Source organism: Anomaloglossus baeobatrachus, chromosome 4 (genome assembly GCF_048569485.1).
Source record: "Anomaloglossus baeobatrachus isolate aAnoBae1 chromosome 4, aAnoBae1.hap1, whole genome shotgun sequence".
NCBI lineage: Eukaryota > Metazoa > Chordata > Amphibia > Anura > Aromobatidae > Anomaloglossus > Anomaloglossus baeobatrachus.
In genome coordinates, this window is record NC_134356.1 from 295086736 (window position 1) to 295107042 (window position 20307).

General features: G+C 51.5%; 1 protein-coding gene across 1 annotated transcript in view; it reads left to right on the top strand.

The window, feature by feature from the left end:
* ZDHHC17 (zDHHC palmitoyltransferase 17) overlaps nucleotides 1–20307 on the top strand; it is a 142844-nt gene that overhangs the window by 38161 nt on the left and 84376 nt on the right. Inside the window, exon 5 of the mRNA XM_075344918.1 lies at nucleotides 19928–20072. Within this exon, the coding sequence (XP_075201033.1) occupies nucleotides 19928–20072 (145 nt within the window). The remainder of the gene's footprint in view (nucleotides 1–19927; nucleotides 20073–20307) is intronic.

Sequence of the window (20307 nt, forward strand, 5' to 3'; positions counted from 1 at the left end):
AGGACTCTCTGTATGATGAAGCGGAGGTAGCTGATCAGGATTCTGATCCTGAAGCCGCTCTCAACCTTGATACTCCTGATGGGGACGCCATAGTGAATGATCTTATTGCGTCCATCAATGAAATGTTGGATATTTCTCCCTCAGCTCCCCCAGTGGAGGAGTCAGCCTCTCAGCAGGAGAAATTCCGTTTCAGGTTTCCCAAGCGTACAAAGAGTATGTTTCTGGACCACTCTGACTTCAGAGAGGCAGTCCAGAAACACCGAGCTTGTCCAGATAAGCGTTTTTCCAAGCGCCTTAAGGATACACGTTACCCTTTCCCCCCTGACGTGGTCAAGGGCTGGACTCAGTGTCCCAAGGTGGATCCTCCAATCTCCAGACTTGCGGCTAGATCCATAGTTGCAGTGGAAGATGGAGCTTCACTCAAGGATGCCACTGACAGACAGATGGAGCTCTGGTTGAAATCCATCTATGAAGCTATCGGCGCGTCTTTTGCTCCAGCATTCGCAGCCGTATGGGCACTCCAAGCTATCTCAGCTGGTCAGGCGCAAATTGACGCACTCACACGTACGTCTGCGCCGCAGGTGGCGTCCATAACCTCTCAAACGTCGGCATTTGCGTCCTACGCTATTAATGCTGTCCTGGACTCTGCGAGCCGTACGGCGGTTGCAGCCGACAATTCGGTGGCAATACGCAGGGCCTTGTGGCTGCGGGAATGGAAGGCAGATTCGGCATCCAAAAAGTGCTTAACTGGATTGCCATTTTCTGGCGACCGTTTGTTTGGTGAGAGATTGGATGAAATCATCAAACAATCCAAGGGAAAGGAAACATCCTTACCCCAGGCCAAACCAAAAACACCCCAACAGAGGAGGGGACAGTCGAGGTTTCGGTCCTTTCGGGGTGCGGGCAGGTCCCAATTCTCCTCGTCCAAAAGGCCGCAGAAGGATCAGAGGAACTCCGACGCATGGCAGTCTAAATCACGCCCTAAAAAGACCGCCGGAGGTGCCGCTACTAAGGCGGCTTCCTCATGACTTACGGCCTCCTCACACCGCATCCTCGGTCGGTGGCAGGCTCTCCCGCTTTTGCGACACCTGGCTGCCACAAGTAAAAGACCGTTGGGTGAGAGACATTTTGTCTCACGGTTACAGGATAGAGTTCAGCTCTCGTCCTCCGACTCGATTCTTCAGAACATCTCCGCCTCCCGAGCGAGCCGAGGCTCTTCTGCAGGCGGTGGGCATTCTGAAGGCAGAAGGAGTGGTGGTCCCGGTTCCTCTTCAGCAACAGGGTCACGGTTTCTACTCCAACCTGTTTGTGGTTCCAAAGAAGGACTGGTCCTTCCGTCCTGTTTTGGACCTAAAACTGCTCAACAAACACGTAAGGACCAGACGGTTCCGGATGGAATCCCTCCGCTCCGTCATCGCCTCAATGTCCCAAGGAGATTTCCTAGCATCGATCGATATCAAGGATGCTTATCTCCACGTACCAATTGCTCCAGAGCATCAGCGCTTCTTGCGCGTCGCCATAGGAGACGAACACCTTCAGTTCGCGGCACTGCCGTTCGGCCTGGCGACAGCCCCAAGGGTTTTCACCAAGGTCATGGCTACAGTAGTTGCGGTCCTCCACTCTCAGGGTCACTCAGTGATACCTTACTTAGACGATCTGCTGGTCAAGGCACCCTCTCAAGAGGCATGCCAACACAGCATCAACGTTACTCTGGAGATTCTCCAGAGTTTCGGGTGGATCATCAATTTTCCAAAGTCAAATCTGACACCGGTCCAATCGCTGACATATCTTGGCATGGAGTTTCATACTCTTCCAGCGATAGTGAAGCTTCCGCTGGACAAACAGCGTTCACTACAGACAGGGGTGCAATCTCTCCTTCAAGGTCGGTCACACCCCTTGAGGCGCCTCATGCACTTCCTGGGGAAGATGGTGGCAGCAATGGAAGCAGTCCCTTTCGCGCAGTTTCACCTGCGTCCACTTCAATGGGACATCCTACGCAAGTGGGACAGGATGCCGACGTCCCTAGACAGGAACGTCTCCCTCTCTCAGGCAACCAAAGCTTCCCTTCGGTGGTGGCTTCTTCCCACCTCATTATCGAAGGGGAAATCCTTCCTACCCCCATCCTGGGTGGTGGTCACGACGGACGCGAGTCTGTCAGGGTGGGGAGCAGTTTTTCTCCACCACAGGGCTCAGGGTACGTGGACTCAGCAAGAGTCCTCACTTCAGATCAATGTCCTGGAGATCAGGGCAGTGTATCTTGCCCTAAAAGCGTTCCAGCAGTGGCTGGAAGGCAAGCAGATCCGAATTCAGTCGGACAACTCCACAGCGGTGGCTTACATCAACCACCAAGGTGGGACACGCAGTCGGCAAGCCTTCCAGGAAGTCCGGCGGATTCTGCTGTGGGTGGAAGCCACAGCATCCACCATATCCGCAGTTCACATCCCGGGCGTAGAAAACTGGGAAGCAGACTTTCTCAGTCGCCAGGGCATGGACGCAGGGGAATGGTCCCTTCACCCGGACGTGTTTCAGGAGATCTGTTGCCGCTGGGGGATGCCGGACGTCGACCTAATGGCGTCACGGCACAACAACAAGGTCCCAACATTCATGGCTCGATCTCAAGATCACAGAGCTCTGGCGGCAGACGCCTTAGTTCAGGATTGGTCGCAGTTTCGGCTTCCTTATGTGTTTCCTCCTCTGGCACTGTTGCCCAGAGTGTTACGCAAGATCAGGGCCGACTGCCGCCGCGTCATCCTCGTCGCTCCAGACTGGCCGAGGAGGTCGTGGTACCCGGATCTGTGGCATCTCACGGTCGGCGAACCGTGGGCACTGCCAAACCGACCAGATTTGCTGTCTCAAGGGCCGTTTTTCCATCTGAATTCTGCGGCCCTCAACCTGACTGTGTGGCCATTGAGTCCTGGATCCTAGCGTCTTCAGGATTATCTCAAGAGGTTATTGCCACTATGAGACAGGCTAGGAAACTCAATCAGGACATCTCCTTACCCTCGTTTTGTCCTCATCCAGTTCACCAATGTGAAAAGGATTTGCACTTGTTAGATCTGGTGAGAGCACTCAGACTCTACATTTCTCGTACGGCGCCCCTGCGCCGCTCGGATGCACTCTTTGTCCTTGTCGCTGGCCAGCGTAAAGGGACACAAGCTTCCAAGTCAACCCTGGCTCGGTGGATCAAGGAACCAATTCTCGAAGCTTACCGTTCCTCGGAGCTTCCGGTTCCCTCAGGGCTGAAGGCCCATTCTACCAGGGCCGTGGGAGCGTCCTGGGCCTTGCGACACCAGGCTACGGCTCAGCAGGTGTGTCAGGCAGCTACCTGGTCGAGCCTGCACACTTTCACAAAACACTATCAGGTGCATACCTATGCTTCGGCAGATGCCAGCCTAGGTAGGCGAGTCCTTCAGGCGGCAGTTGCCCTACTTTAGGACGGAGCCGTTACGGCTCTATTATGAGGTATTATTTACCCACCCAGGGACTGCTTTTGGACGTCCCAATTGTCTGGGTCTCCCAATAAGGAGCGACAAAGAAGAAGGGAATTTTGTTTACTTACCGTAAATTCCTTTTCTTCTAGCTCCAATTGGGAGACCCAGCACCCGCCCCTGTTTTTGTATACACATGTTGTTCATGTTAAATGGTTTCAGTTCTCCGATATTCCTTCGGATTGAATTTACTTTAAACCAGTTTATAATTTTTTCCTCCTTCGGGCTTTTGCACCAAAACTGAGGAGCCCGTGGCAGCACGGGGGGTGTATAGGCTGAAGGGGAGGGGCTTTACACTTTTAGTGTAATACTTTGTGTGGCCTCCGGAGGCATAGCTATACACCCAATTGTCTGGGTCTCCCAATTGGAGCTAGAAGAAAAGGAATTTACGGTAAGTAAACAAAATTCCCTTCTTTCCAAAGGTCCCTGCGTTTTTATCTGTGTTTTACCATTAATAATGTTTAAAAAATGCAGGGACAAAAACGCACCAAAACGCGGTAAAAACGCATGCGTTGTTATGCCAGAGGGTACATTTTTCGCTGGAGAAACAAATCTGCAGTGTGTGCACATAGTTTAAAAGTGGTAGTATGAGTACTTTTTAAAAAAAAAAAAAAAAAAATACACAGGCCCCAAAAAATAATCTGTGTGCTTTTTAAATTAGTAGCAATACCTATGGGAAATCCATGCAGATGCTGCCTTAAATTACCATATTGTACCTTTGTTTAGCACATCAAAAACTGTCAACTATCATTTTCTCACTTGTTCAATCTGTAACCGACTTGTAAATGTCCTTTTCTGACAAATTGTATCCTATACTAAGCACCAATATGAATATATTTCCTATTGTGCAAAATAATGGTAGCCACTACAAAACCAAACAGGCCAATATCTCTGTAAGTAAGTGAACCCCAAGGCTGTGTGCACTAGTTCTGTTTTTTTTTTCTTTATCGTTCCTTATGGGAGACCCAAACCATGGGTGTATAGCTTCTGCCTCCGGATGACACACAAAGTACTACACTCAAACGTGTAGCTCCTCCCTCCGGGCTATATACACCCCCTGGATGACAATCTACCCAGTTCAATGCTTTGTGTTTCAGGAGGATCACACACTTGCATTCTCTGATATTTTTTTTTTCATTTTTATTTTAATTTTTAAAGATTTGGAAGAAAAGCGGGTCCAGTCTGGACTCCCGGCATGTCCCTTCACACCCCACTCTGTCGGGTGCTGTTAAGGTTGACTTTATAAGGCTGGAGCCTTCACATGCCGCGCTCCTTCACATCCTCTGTCGAGGCTCTGTTTGAAGTGGGAGCCTCCACGGTCCTCTCTGCTTGCAGAAGGCCGGTCTCCATCCGCAGCCCTGTCTGGTCCCTGCTGGAAGGAGCGTTAACCCCCACTCAGGGACATGGCCCTGCGTCTCAAAAGCTAAGTATTGAGACGTTTTTTCAGGGTTCCCGGGTACTTTTATTTGGGGGACAGTATGTGCTTTAGCGTTACTGTTAATTCCGGCCGGTTCTGGGGGTTTTCCCTGAGAACCGCGCCGAAGGTGCCTGCTCGTCGGCCGCATTTTAAAATCTAGGCCCCGGCTTCAGTTTGGGCCTAGTTTCGGTTTCGGCTTCTCTGCATGTTTTGCATACAGCGCCGCCCACCGCCCGACCAGCAGAGGGGAGGGCACTCCTCTCTGGGGAGATGTTCCCTCCCCTGTATCTCTCCCTGTATCTCTCTGCCCTCCGTTTTTCCCGCTCTTGGGCTTATACACGCCCCCCCTCCTTCTCCCAGCGCCATTTTCTCAGCGTTCTTGCACTGGAAGGCGCTGGATGCTGCAGCTGCATACTGTCAGGAAGGCTGACGCTTACAGGGGCTTGGAGCTGTGGAATCCGGAGGGCACACAGAGAGAGCGGGCTGGTAAGCCACAACCTTCGGTTGTGGACTTTTATTACACTCTCAGGCATTCTACAGGAGTGTATTCTGGCTGCAGAGCTTCCACCTCAGCAGCATGTCTGTCACTAGGAGCAAGGCTGCAAACATGTACGCTATATGCACTGCGTGTAAGCTCATTCTGCCAGAGCCAAGCACATACCCACATTGTGATGCCTGTGCTAACATGTTTGTGTCTCAGCTTGGAGCCTCCTCAGGGGTCCCTCCGGCTGCTCTGGCCCCGGTGGCTGAACCCCCGGCTTGGGTAGCTTCCTTTTCACAAGCTATTTCCAAGTATTTTGCCGACTCCATGGGGCAGCTGTCCCGGACACTGCTGTCTATGCATCAGCCCCCCTCTCAGGGTGTCTCTGCGGCTCCCAGCTCTGCAGAGCCCTCAGAGCATGTCCTAGGACCCCGTCCCCCTAAACGGAGACGCAGGGATCCTTCTCCTTCCTCGTCCCACGGCTCTGATTCACAAGCCGAGGTACAGGGCGAGGAGGATTCGTTTACTGTGGGCTCAGACGCTGCCTCTATGTACCCCATTGACTTGTCTGAGGGTGATGCGGATGTTAGTGACTTGATTGCGTCCATTAACTCCGTACTGAACCTCAACCCACAAGAGTCAGAGGAACAACCCTCTCTGATAGAGGTACACCAGTTTACCTCTCCTAAGAAACCTAGGAGTATGTTTTTTAACCACTCCAGCTTTCACACCACTGTTAACAAGCCCAGAGCCTGTCCTGACAAACGTTTTCCGAAGCGTAGTTCAGATGACCGTTTTCCTTTTCCACCGGAGGTGGTTAAGGACTGGGCCCAGTCCCCAAAGGTAGACCCTCCGGTGTCCAGGATCTCAGCCCGCACAGTCGTAGCTGTGGCTGATGGCACTTCTCTTAAGGATCCCACTGACCGCCAGGTTGACCTTCTGGCCAAGTCTGTATATGAGGCGGCAGGAGCCTCGTTCTCTCCGTCTTTTGCGGCAGTGTGGGCTCTTAAGGCAATCTCTGCCTCTCTGGCGGAGATTCATTCCCTCTCCAGGCAGTCTATTCCTGAGACGGATGCCTTAACTTCTCAAGCTTCGGCTTTTGCATCCTACGCCATGTCTGCCATCCTGGAGGCTTCTCACCGCACGGCGGTGGCCTCCGCTAACTCCCTCGCGATCCGAAGGATCTTGTGGCTTTGAGAGTGGAAAGCAGACGCTTCCTCTAAGAAGTATCTTGCGAGTCTCCCTTTTACTGGGTCCCGGCTGTTTGGGGAACAGCTGGATGACATAATTAAGGAAGCTACTGGCGGGAAGAGTACTTCCTTGCCACAAGCTAAAGCCAAGAAACCTGTCCAGGGCAGGAACCAATCGAGGTTTCGTTCCTTTCGTTCCTCTAACTGGTCATCCTCTAAGCCCTCGGCCTCGTCCACTACCGCAGCCAAGGATCGTAAATCCAACTGGCGCGCGAAGCCGCGTCCTCAAAAGACCGGAGGAGCCGCTGCCACTAAGGCGGCCTCCTCGTGACTATCCGGCCGCGCCAGCAACGTCCTTGGTCGGTGGCAGGCTCTCCCACTTTGGCGACGTGTGGTTGCAACACGTCTCCGATCAGTGGGTGCGGGATATCCTCTCCCACGGCTACAGGATAGAATTTGCTTCCAGCCCGCCAAACAGATTTTTTCTATCCACCCCCCCCTGCTCCAAAGCCGCCGCCTTTTCTCAGGCCGTGGCATCCCTGCGGGCCAACGGTGTAATTGTTCCGGTTCCCGCCCGGGAACGGTTCAGCGGTTTCTACTCAAACCTCTTTCTAGTCCCCAAAAAGGACGGTTCCTTCCGACCCATCCTGGATCTCAAGCTTCTCAACAAGCATGTTCAGTTGCGGCATTTTCGCATGGAATCTCTGAGATCGGTCATTGCCTCAATGACCCAAGGAGATTTTCTGGCATCCATCGACATCAGAGATGCCTATCTGCATGTGCCTATTGCGGTTTCACACCAGCGTTGGCTACGCTTTGCGATCGGAGAGGAACATTTCCAATTCGTGGCTCTCCCCTTCGGCTTAGCCACGGCCCCTCGAGTATTCACCAAGGTCATGGCAGCAGTGGTTGCGGTCCTGCACCTCCAGGGGTTGGCAGTGATTCCTTACCTGGACGACCTTCTAGTCAAGGCCTCATCCAGTGCAGACTGCCAGCGGAGTGTCTCTCTCACTCTCGCCACGCTAGTTCAGTTCGGGTGGCTTGTCAACCTGCCCAAGTCCACTCTGACCCCGACCCAGGTGCTTTTGTACCTAGGGATGCAATTCGAGACTCTGCCGGCACTTGTCAAGTTGCCCTTAATCAAACAGCAGTCCCTTCGTCTGGCGGTGCGCTCTCTGCTGAGGCACCGCCGTCATTCCATCAGACACCTCATGCAGGTGCTGGGTCAGATGGTGGCGTCCATGGAAGCGGTCCCCTTTGCTCAGTTCCATCTGCGTCCCCTGCAGCTGGACATTCTCCGCTGTTGGGACAAGCGGATCTCTTCCTTGCACAGGCAGGTGGCTCTGTCGTCACAGACCAGGAGCTCCCTTCAGTGGTGGCTTCGGCCCCTCTCTCTGTCTCAGGGACGCTCTTTCCTGACGCCGTCCTGGGTGATCCTCACCACGGATGCCAGCCTCTCCGGTTGGGGAGCAGTATTTCTCCATCACCGAGCACAGGGCACTTGGACTCCGTCCGAATCAGCCCTCTCGATCAATGTGCTGGAGATCAGAGCTGTGTTTCTAGCTCTCCTAGCCTTTCACCACCTGTTGGCGGGCAAGCACATTCGAGTTCAGTCGGACAACGCGACAGCGGTTGCCTACATCAATCACCAGGGCGGGACTCACAGCCGTCTGGCGATGTTGGAGGTTCAACGAATCCTCCAGTGGACGGAGGACTCTTAAGTCCACTATGTCTGCAGTCCACATCCCAGGCGTGGAAAACTGGGAGGCCGACTACCTCAGCCGTCAAACCGTGGACAGCGGCGAGTGGGCCCTGCACCCGTCAGTGTTCAGATCAATCTGCCGCAAGTGGGGCACTCCGGAAGTGGACCTAATGGCATCCCGGCACAACAACAAGGTTCCGGTTTACGTGGCTCGCTCCCACGATCCTCAAGCCTTCGCAGCAGACGCACTGGTTCAAGATTGGTCTCAGTTCCGTCTGGCCTATGTGTTTCCCCCTCTAGTGCTCTTGCCCAGGGTTCTGCGCAAGATCAGAATGGAGGGCCGTCGAGTCATTCTCATTGCTCCGGACTGGCCCAGGCGAGCTTGGTACCCAGACCTGCTCCGTCTGTCCGTAGAGGTGCCGTGGCATCTCCCGGACCGCCCAGACCTTCTCTCTCAAGGTCCGTTCTTCCGCCAGAATTCTGCGGCTCTCAGATTGACGGCATGGCTCTTGAGTCCTGGATCCTAACGGCTTCAGGCATTCCCTCTGAGGTCATCTCCACCATGACTCAGGCTCGGAAGTCTTCCTCGGCCAAGATTTACCACAGGACTTGGAGGATTTTCCTGTCCTGGTGTCGTTCTTCCGGCCATGCTCCTTGGCCGTTCTCCTTGCCGACCATCCTGTCTTTTCTACAGTCCAGTCTACAGCTAGGGCTGTCCCTCAATTCCCTCAAGGGACAGGTGTCGGCTCTGTCGGTATTGTTCCAGCGGCGTATCGCCCGACTGGCTCAGGTGCGCACCTTCATGCAGGGCGCATCTCACATCATTCCTCCTTACCGGCGGCCCTTGGATCCCTGGGACCTTAATCTGGTCCTCACGGCCTTACAGAAACCCCCCTTTGAGCCTCTCAGGGAGGTTCCCTTGTTTCGACTTTCACAGAAGGTTGTTTTTCTAGTAGCCATAACGTCTCTCAGGAGAGTTTCTGATTTGGCTGCGCTCTCTTCGGAATCCCCCTTTTTGGTGTTTCACCAAGACAAGGTGGTTCTTCGTCCGTCTCCGGACTTTCTCCCTAAGGTGGTGTCTCCTTTCCACCTTAACCAGGACATTTCATTGCCTTCTCTTTGTCCGGCCCCTGTGCATCGCTTTGAAAAGGCGTTGCATACCTTGGATTTGGTGCGAGCGCTCCGAATCTATGTGTCACGCACCGCCGTTTTTAGGCGGTGCACCTCACTTTTTGTGCTAACCACTGGTCAGCGCAAGGGTCTCGCTGCTTCTAAACCGACCCTAGCTCGTTGGATCAGGTCGGCTATCACCGATGCCTCCCCCGCCAGGGATTAAGGCGCACTCGACCAGAGCTGTCGGTGCCTCCTGGGCTTTCAGGCACCAGGTACGGCTCAGCAGGTTTGTCAGGCTGCCACGTGGTCCAGTCTGCACACTTTTTCGAAGCACTACCAAGTGCATGCTCATGCTTCGGCAGATGCGAGCTTGGGCAGACGCATTCTTCAGGCGGCTGTCGCCCATTTGTGAAGTTAGGTTTTGCCTACTTCTCAGTTGGTTTATTCCCACCCATGGACTGCTTTGGAACGTCCCATGGGTTGGGTCTCCCATAAGGAACGATAAAGAAAAAAAGAATTTTGTTTACTTACCGTAAATTCTTTTTCTTCAGCGCTCTATTGGGAGACCCAGACGATTGGGGTATAGCTACTGCCCTCCGGAGGCCACACAAAGCACTACACTAAAAAGTGCAAGGCCCCTCCCCTTCTGGCTATACCCCCCCGTGGTGTCACGGGTTCTCCAGTTTTCAAGCTTTGTGCGAAGGAGGTCAGACATCCATGCATAGCTCCACAGATTTTAGTCAGCAGTAGCTGCTGACTATTTCGGATGGAAGAAAAGAGGGCCCATATAGGGCCCCCAGCATGCTCCCTTCTCACCCGTTGATGGTGTTGTAAGGTTGAGGTACCTATTGCTGGTACGGAGGCTGGAGCCCACATGCTGCTTTCCTTCCACATCCCCCTGGGGGGCTCTGTGGAAGTGGGATCCTGCCGGCCTCAAAGCTCTGACGCCGGGCTCCATCCACAGACCCATTTGAACCTGCTGGATACGGAGCTGGAGTACCGTTCAGGGACATGGCCCTGCACCATTACAGGTACTCTGTGTCCCCGTACACACAGGCACAGCACACTCCAGACTTGCTGGGTGTGCTAGTGCGCCGGGGACAGTAATGGGTTACAGTCACTGCAGCTTTGCTGAGTGACTTTGTGTTTTGGGAACTACCGCGCCGGACGCTCCGGGAGCGGCGGCGCGGCTGGGACTTGTAGTTCGCCGGGGACTGGGCGCCGACCGCGCTTTTACGGCGGCGGCGCTTATAAATCCAGTCCCCGGCTTCTGCGGCCTAGTGCCGCTTCGTTCCCGCCCCCTCCCTGTCACTCAGGGAAGGGGACAGGCGCTGAGCAATCAGCAGCGCCGAGGGCTGGAGCCTTTTTACATGCTCCAGCCCTCTCACTGCACACTGTGGGACGCCGGATTCCCGCTCTGCCTTGGGGGCACGCCCACGGCCCGCCCCTCCTCACATGAGCTGGGGAAGAAGCCGGCAGCCATTACTGCAGTCCGAGCTCGGACTTTCGGCAACCAGGCAGGACGGTGGCGATCATACACCCGCTTATAGGCGGGCGGTAAGCGGCACACATAGTGCTGTCCACATATAACTGCAGTGTGTACATGTGTTGTTTTTAACTGCATAGGTCGCTATATGCCCGCTTGGGGAGCGACACATCAGCAGCAGGAAAGCAGGTGTACTAAGACACAGGCTTTCTAGGCTGCTTGTATTGCACGACTGAGGTGTTCATTTGTGTTTATGCTTATGTGCTATACATTGCACTGTACAGTCGCTAGTCTTAGCTATATTCTCCTGGAATGGCTAGACTACGGCAGCAGAAAACCAAGGGTGCTGGGGCACAGGTTTTTTTCTATGCTGCTTGTATTGCATGGGCTGCAGTGTGCATTTGTACTTGTGCTTGTATGCTATACATTGCACTGTATGGTCACTCTTCTGGGCCATATTCCCCTAGATGACTAGTCTACAGCAGCAGAAGAGCTGGGGTGCCAGGGCACAGGCTTCTATGCTGCTTGTATTGCATGTGCTGCAGTGTTCATTTGTACTTGTGCTTGTATGCTATACATTGCACTGTAGGGTCACTCTTGGCTATATTCCCCTAGATGACTAGTATACAGCAGCAGAAGAGCAGGGGTGCCAGGGCACAGGCTTCTATGCTGCTTGTATTGCTTGTGCTGCAGTGGTCATTTGTACTTTATGCCTGTATGCTATACATTGCACTGTACGGTCACCAATCTTGGCTATATACTTCTAGATAGCTAGTCGGCAGCGGCAAAAAAGCAACACAGATTTTCAGTGCTGTTTTTACTACATGGGATGCTGTTCATGACACCGTCCCATTGTGTGCATGCTCCCCTGTAGCACGTCGTCTGCCGGGGTCTCTAGCACTTCGTCTGCCGGGGTCTCTACTAGTTGTGGCCAAAGAAACCACCTGTCAACCCTGTCCATGGACAGGGACGGAGTAGTCATAATATAGAGACTTGCAGTCCAGACAGGCCATGGGCAATCTACTTGACCAAAAGGCAGCTCTTCAGGGCTTTGATACTGACATCGCTATCGATCCGGATACACCGGGTGGTAACGCCATACGGAATGATCCTATACCGTCCATCAATGGAAGGTTGGATCTTTCTCCCTCAGCTCCCCCAGTGGAGATAGGAGACGAACAGGAGAAGTCCCTTTTCAGTATCTCACACAGATATTGAGTATTTTTCTGGCCACGCTGACTTCAGAGAAGCAGTCCAGGAACACCACGCTTACCAGATAAGCGTCTTCTCCAAACGTTTTTAGGATACACGTTATCCCTTTTCCCCTGACGTGGTCAGCGCTGGACCCAGGGTCCAAAGGTGGATTCTCCAATCTCCAGGCTTGCATCTAGAGCCATAGTTGCACTGGGGATGGGGCTTCACTTAAAGATGCCAGTCACAGACAGATGGACTCTGGTTGAAATCTGTCTAGGAAGCTATCGGCGTGTCGGTTGCTCCGGCATCCACAGCCGTATAGGCAACCTAACCTTTTCAGCTGTTCTTGCGCAGCTGGCCTTGAGCACAGGGACATCTGTACCGCAGAGGCGTCCGTAACCCGCAATGTCTGCACTGCGACTTACCCTGTTAATACTGTCCTAAAAGTACAGTCGAGGTTTCGGTCCTTCCCAAGCTCCGGTAGGTCCCAATTGTCCTCGTGCAAAAGGGCTACAAAACCTCAGACGGGCTCAGATTCCGGCCGGGCTCAATCACGCCCAAGGAAGGCAGTCGGAGGAACCGCTACCAAGGCGGTCTCCTCAGGACTCTCAGCTCTCTCTCTCTCTCCGCATCCGCGGTTGATGGCAGACTCCCCCGCCTTTGGCGACATTTAGCTGCCACAGGTCACAGACCGGTGGGTGACGGACATTGTGCTCACGTGCACAGGACAGTGTTCTGTTCTCGTCCTCCGACTCCATTTCCCTGCTGCAGGCGGTGGATGCTCTAAGAGCAGAAGGAGTGGTGATCCCTGTCCCCCCTCAGGAACGAGGGCGAGGGTTTGTACTCCAAAAAAGGACGGTTCCTTCCGTCCCGTTCTGGTCCTGACACTGCTCAACGAGCATGCGAACGCCAGGCGGTTCCGGATGGGATCCCTCCGATCCGTCATTACCTCAATGTCTCGAGGAGACTTCCTTGCCTCAACAGACATCAAAGATGCCTATCTCCACGTGCCAATTGCTACGGAGCACCTACGTTTTCTACGTTTTGTGATAGGAGACGAACATCTTCAGTTCGTAGCTCTGCCATTCAGTCTGGCGACAGCCCCACGGGTGTTCACCAAGGTCATGGCAGCAGTGGTAGCAGTCTTGCACTTTCAGGGACACCCGGTGATCCCGTACTTGGACGATCTACTCGTCAAAGCACCCTCCCTCGAGGCATGCCAACGCAGCCTGAATGTTACGCTGGAGACTCTCCAGACTTTCGGGTGGATCATCAATTTGGCAAGGTCAAATCTGTCTCCGACTCAATCACTAACGTATCTCGGCATGGAGTTTCATACTCTATCAGCAATAGTGAAGCTTCCGCTGAACAAGCAGCATTCACTGCAGACAGAGGTGCAGTCTCTCCTTCAAGGCCAGTCGCACCCCTTAAGGCGCCTCATGCACTTCCTAAGGAAGATGGTGGCAGCCATCGAGGCAGTTCTCTTTGCGCAGTTTCATCTGCGCCAACGGCAATGGGACATTCTCCGCCAATGGGACGGGCAGTCAACCTCCCTGGACAGGGAAGTCTCCCTTTCCCAGACGGCCGAGGACTCTCTGCTATAGTGGCTTATTCCCACCTCATTGTCATAGCCCCCATCCTGGGCAGTGGTCACGACAGATACGAGTCTGTCAGGGTGGGGAGCAGTTTGTCTCCGCCACATGGCTCAGGGGACGTGGACTCAGCAGAAGTCCACCCTTCAGCGATGTTCTGGAAATCGGGGCAGGGTATCTTACCCTATTAGCCTTCCAGAAGTGGCTAGAAAGAGAGCAGATCCGAATCCAGTCGGACATCTCCACAGCGGTGGCATACATCAACCACCAAGAAGGGACGCGCAGTCAGCAAGCCTTCCAGGAAGTCCGGCGAATCCTCATGTGGGTGGAGGACACAGCATCCACCATATCCGCAGTTCACATCCCGGGCGTAGAAAACTGGGAAGCAGACTTCCTCAGTCGCCAGGGTATGGACGCGGGGGAATGGTTCCTTCACTCGGACGTGTTTCAGGAAATCTGTTGCCGCTGGGGGGTGCCGGACGTCGACCTAATGGCGTCTCGGCACACCAACAAGGTCCCGGCATTTATGGCACGATCGCGCGATCACAGAGCTCTGGCGGCAGACGCCTTAGTGCAAGATTGGTCGCAGTTCCGGCTCACATATGTGTTTCCACCTCTGGCACTCTTGCCCAGAGTACTGCGCAAAAATCAGATCCGATTGCAGCCGCGTCATACTCGTCGCACCAGACTGGCCGAGGAGATCGTGGTACCCGGATCTGTGGCATCTCACGGTCGGCCGACCGTGGTCACTACCAGACCGACCAGACTTACTGTCCCAAGGGCCGTTTTCTCCATCGGAATTCTGCGGCCCTGAACCTGACTGGGTGGCCTTTGTGTCCTGGATCCTAGCGTCTTCAGGATTATCCCAAGGGGTCGTTGCCACCATGAGACAGGCTAGGAAGCCCACGTCTGCTAAGATCTACCACAGAACGTGGAAGATTTTCTTAATCTGGTGCTCTACTCAGGGAGTGTCTCCCTGGCCATTTGCATTGCCTACTTTTCTTTCCTTCCTACAATAGGAGTTAGAAAAGGGCTTGTCGCTCGACTCCCTCAAAGGGCAAGTCTCAGCACTATCCGTGTTTTTTCAGAAGCGTCTAGCACGTCTTTCTAAGGTGTGCACGTTCCCGCAGGGGGTTTGTCATATCGTACCCCCGTACAAGCGGCCGTTAGATCCATGGGATCTGAACAGGGTTCTAGTTGCTCTCCAGAAGCCGTCTTTCGAGCCTCTGAAGGAAGTTTCTTTTTCTCGCCTGTCACAGAAGGTGGCGTTTCTCGTTGCGATCACATCGCTTCGGCGAGTGTCTGAGCTGGCAGCTCTGTCATCCAAGGCTCCCTTCCTGGTGTTTCACCAGGACAAGGTAGTGCTGCGCCCCATTCCGGAGTTTCGCCCTAAGGTCGTATCCTCGTTTCATCTTAATCAGGATATCTCCTTACCGTCCTTTTGCACTCATCCGGTTCACCGGTATGAGAATGATTTACGTTTGCTAGATCTGGTGAGAGCAATCAGAATCTACATTTCCCGCACGGCGCCCATACGCCGTTCCGATGCACTTTTTTTGTCCTTGTCGCTGGTACGCGCAAGAGGTTGCAGGCTTCTAAAGCCACCCTGGCTCGATGGATCACAGAACCAATTCTGGAAGCCTACCGTTCTGCAGGGCTTCCGGTTCTTTCAGGGCTGAAAGCCCATTCAACCAGAGCCGTGGGTGCGTCCTGGGCACTACGACACCAGGCTTCGGCTCAACAGGTGTGCCAGGCAGCTACCTGGTTGAGTCTGCACATTTTCACCAAACATTCTCAGGTGCATACCTATGCTTCGGCGGATGCCAGCTTAGGTAGAAGAGTCCTGCAGGCGGCAGTGATTTCCCCGTAGGGGAGGGCTGTCTTGCAGCTCTAACATGAGGTATTTATTTACCCACCCAGGGACAGCTTTTGGACGTCCCAATCGTCTGGGTCTCCCAATAGAGCGCTGAAGAAGAAGGGAATTTTGTTACTTACCGTAAATTCCTTTTCTTCTAGCTCTTATTGGGAGACCCAGCACCCGCCCTGTTGTCCTTCGGGATTTTTTTGTGGTTTGCGGGTACACATGTTGTTCATGTTGAACGGTTTTTCAGTTCTCCGATGTTACTCGGAGTTAATTTGTTTAAACCAGTTATTGGCTTTCCTCCTTCTTGCTTTGGCACTAAAACTGGAGAACCCGTGACACCACGGGGGGGTATAGCCAGAAGGGGAGGGGCCTTGCACTTTTTAGTGTAGTGCTTTGTGTGGCCTCCGGAGGGCAGTAGCTATACCCCAATCGTCTGGGTCTCCCAATAAGAGCTAGAAGAAAAGGAATTTACGGTAAGTAACAAAATTCCCTTCTTCTTATAGTTCCGACATGGGAGACCCAGCACCCTCCCTGTTGCCTGTTGGCAGTTTTTTTGTTCCGTGTGTTTCACCGGCTGTTGTTAGTAGTCAGAGTGAAACTCGGAATAACCGTAACTCTATCTCTACTTATGGGTGGATGTCCTCCTTCAGCTTTTGCACTGAACTGGGTAGATTGTCATCCAGGGGGTGTATATAGCCCGGAGGGAGGAGCTACACGTTTGAGTGTAGTACTTTGTGTGTCCTCCGGAGGCAGAAGCTATACACCCATGGTTTGGGTCTCCCATGTCGGAACTATAAGAAAAAGAATTCACGGTAAGTAACAAAATTCTCTTTTTTTTGTTTTTTGTTTTTTTTTTTTAAAATACGTTTTTGCTTGCAGATTTGTCACAAAATTGCAAGCAAATGCTGATGCCAGCAAAGTGAATGAGAATCCTGTAGTGTTGTTCACATGTTCAGGATTTTCTCCTTGCAGATTTGGTGCTGAAAATAATCTGCAGCGTGTCAAATCTTTCTGTTTTTTTGACTGTTTTTCATTGACAGCAATGCAAAAAAATGCATCAACAAATGCATCAAAACACGTGTTTTTGCCTGTGCGTTTTTCCTTTCCAGAAATATCTGCAACCAAATCTGCTACGTGGGCACATACCCTATCTATTTGTCAGTCTTTGTCACTGCTCAGTTTCTAGTTCGAGAACCTGACACCAAATTAAGGGCTTGTGCGCACGTTGCGGTTTTTTTTTTTTTGCGTTTCTGCAGCGTCACATTGTCAAAATGCATGCGTTCTGCTTCCCCAGCAAAGTCTATGAGAATCATGCAAAATCGTGCGCACGATGCTTTTTTAAATGCAGCGTTTTGATTGTCAAAAATTTGACAAAATCTCTGTTTCAAAAAGCAGCATGTCACTTCTTTTGAGCGTTTTGGCAGCGTTCTATACCCATTGAAATCAATGAGTTGTTGAAAAACGCTACCAAAATGCTAAGCAGTGCGTTTGCACTGCATGCTTATTTGACATAACAAATGCAGGTCCTTCTGTCTGTCTGTTGGTTGGTCTCTCTCATTCTCACCGATCACCGGCGCGGCGCTGCACAGCGTTCACACTGTGGCGGCTTCTCCTCTTTTGAAATTGCTGGCCGCTTATTATTCCATCTCGTATTCCCTGCTTCCTCCGCCCACCGGCGCCTATGATTGGTTGCAGTCAGACACTGAGTGAAAGCTGTCTCACTGCAACCAATCACAGCCACTGGTGGGCGTGTCTATATCGTGCAGTAAAAAAAAAAAAAGTGAGGTCCCCCCCCCCAATTTTGATACCAGCCAGGGTAAAGCCACACGGCTGAAGGCTGGTATTCTCAGGATGGGTAGCTCCACGTTATGGGGAGCCCCCCAGCCTAACAATATCAGCCAGCAGCCACCCGGAATTGCCGCATCCATTAGATGCGACCAGTCCCGGGACTCTACCCGGCTCATCCCGAATTGCCCTGGTGCGGTGGCAATCTGGGTAATAAGGAGTTAATAGCAAGCGGGCCATAGCTGCCACTAAGTCCCAGGTTAATCATGGCAGGCGTCTCCCCGAGATACCTACCATAAATTAACCTGTAAGTTAAAGAAAATAAACACACACATCCAAAACACATCCAAAAAATCCTTTATTTGAAGTAAGACAAAAAAACGCCCTCTTTCACCACTTTATTAATCCCCAAATACCCCTCCATGTCCGACGTAATCCACATGAGGTCCCACGACGCTTTAAGCTCTGCTACATGAAGCTGACAGCGAGCGGCCACAGACCACGACCGCTCTGTCAGCTCCACGCAGCAACTGAAGTGAGCCGTGCGATCAGTGATGACGTCACTCAGGTGGAGGACTCCAGCTGTGGCCGTGGGTCACCTGAGTGACTGCACTGCTGATCGCGCTGCTCACTTCAGTCACTCAGGGGATTTGCGGTCACAGGTGAGTCCTTCACGTGTGACCGCAAATCGGGCTGCGACACAGAGAGAGACGCGCGCGCGATGTTAGTAAAATCGGGTGAAGCTCTGACGTCACTGCTGCGGACTCCTGTGTCCTGGCACTGACCTCGGAGGTTCATCTCAGTTCATGACAGCACACAGAGACAGAGCCGCGGGATGACAATGAAGTCGGGTGCAGTTCATGCGAGTTCATTCTCATCGCCCGGCTGTGTCTATGTCTGCTGTCAGCGGGCATGTAGCAGAGCTGAATTGCCGGGGGACCGCACTGACAAAAATGCATCCAAAATGCGTGCAAAATGCATCCAAAATACATGCGTTTAGATGCATTCTTTTTGTCAAAACGCAGCGTCAAGTCTGCCAGCGGGTGCGCTTTTTTCTGCACTGGTCAGGACGCAGTGTGCGCATGAGCCCTTAGTGTCCAGTTATTGCTCTTATTTTATTAACAATGCTTCCCTGAGTATTCATATGTTTTTGGGTTTTTTGTATTTTTTTTTTGTTTTGTTTTGTTAAATTGGTCATACAATTTTTTTTTTTTTTTATGCAGTGCTAATTTTTGTAATTTTTATGGTCTTTACTAAGAGGACATGTGTTACAGTATTTTCTGGGGACGTGTCTTCAGGCTGCACTGTAGTATCACCCTGTGATCATTGCCCTCTTGGTAAACGCCATCAATAGTAGCACTGAATAAAAAGGCCCAGACCCCTGAATCAATATGGTGGATTAAAACCAAACAATACTGAATAGTCAGTGGAGCAGCGGGAATAAAATAAAGGCAAGACCTGGCTACTATTGACCTAGCAAGAAGTGCACTTGGCACTCATACGCAGATTAATGACATTTATTTAAAAATCCAAAGTTAAACAGGCAGAAAGGTTTCGGTCTTTTAGACCTTCATTAGTCTGCGCTGTGCATTATCTTATCAAGCTTCAGGATGGACGCGTGCTATTATTACAGATCCTACTTGTGCACCATCATCTACCGGAAGCGCTGTGTTCTGCTATTACAGATCCTACTTGTGCACCATCATCTACCGGACGTGCTGTGTTCATTCTACCACTTTTGACCTAGTGACACCTCCTCTATTATACGGCCATGTCTACATTCTTGGTGGAATGCAATTTTATAAAAAGATGTGCAGGTCAATGAGAGTAGTACTCCCCTCTGCCTTAACGGCTTCTTCCCCGCATGTAAAGTAATCGCTTTATTTAACTTTTGGATTGCTGGAGTTCTGGCCCCTGAAACTGTTCCCAAGACCGGCACTCTGAAATTCCTTGTTGGAATTTAGAGGTGACTGCACATGAGCCCTTTTTCCTCTGAGGGGAAAAAAAGCTGAGCTTCACTTAATTTTAACAGGGCATTTAAGAGCTTGTTCTCCCATGACCTATACTAAAGTCATCATCTGCATTTGAAGCAGGAAACATAAGGGAGTGGATAAACCCAAATACTGCTAGTTTTAACAAGCTTTAAGATATTTAGAAGAAGTCCTGTTTTTAAACAGGCAAGGAAATATTTTACCTCACATAAAGATATTTTTTTTTTTTACCACACAAAAATAAGTTCTACATCCAATTGTGAAACTTATTTCTATTCCAAGATCTGTTGATTACAATGCACTTTGTTTGAGGCACAACCTGTTAAATTGTAGGCAGGATGTATAGTGGAAGCCATTGCCCATGAGGCATTTCCTAAGAAACACTGATTAAAAACAGGTATGGAAACGTTTTACCTCACAGAAAGCAGCAGCTGTGATCTCATGATGTCTTGTCTGTATACTCTTTTGTTTTCTTTTTACACATCAAATTGTAGATCTATTGATTAAAATGTACTTTGTTCGTGGGAAAACCCATTTTAAAATGGAGTTTTATTGTTTGTTTTTTTTTCTATTTTAAATGTTGACATTAGTTTCCTCTTTTTCTATATCCTGTTTGTCTTTCAGGCAGGGCCATCTCTCCATGGTTGTCCAGTTGATGAAATATGGCGCTGACCCCTCACTTATAGATGGAGAAGGCTGCAGCTGTATTCACCTAGCTGCCCAGTTTGGGCATACCTCAATTGTGGCATATCTTATAGCAAAAGGACAGGTACAGTTTAAACTAGATTATATACATTATTTTGTGACTATATCTAGAGCCATAGTATCAAATGTGTATGATGAATAATTTATAACACACTGTCTGTTTTAGGCTGCTTTCACACTACGTTTTTTTAACCTGCTTCATGAACGTTTTTTTTAACGCAAAAACGGATCCAGTGCAAATGCGTTTTCATTTCAATGCATTTGCAATGGACTCGCGTTTACCTGCGTTTTCGTGCGTT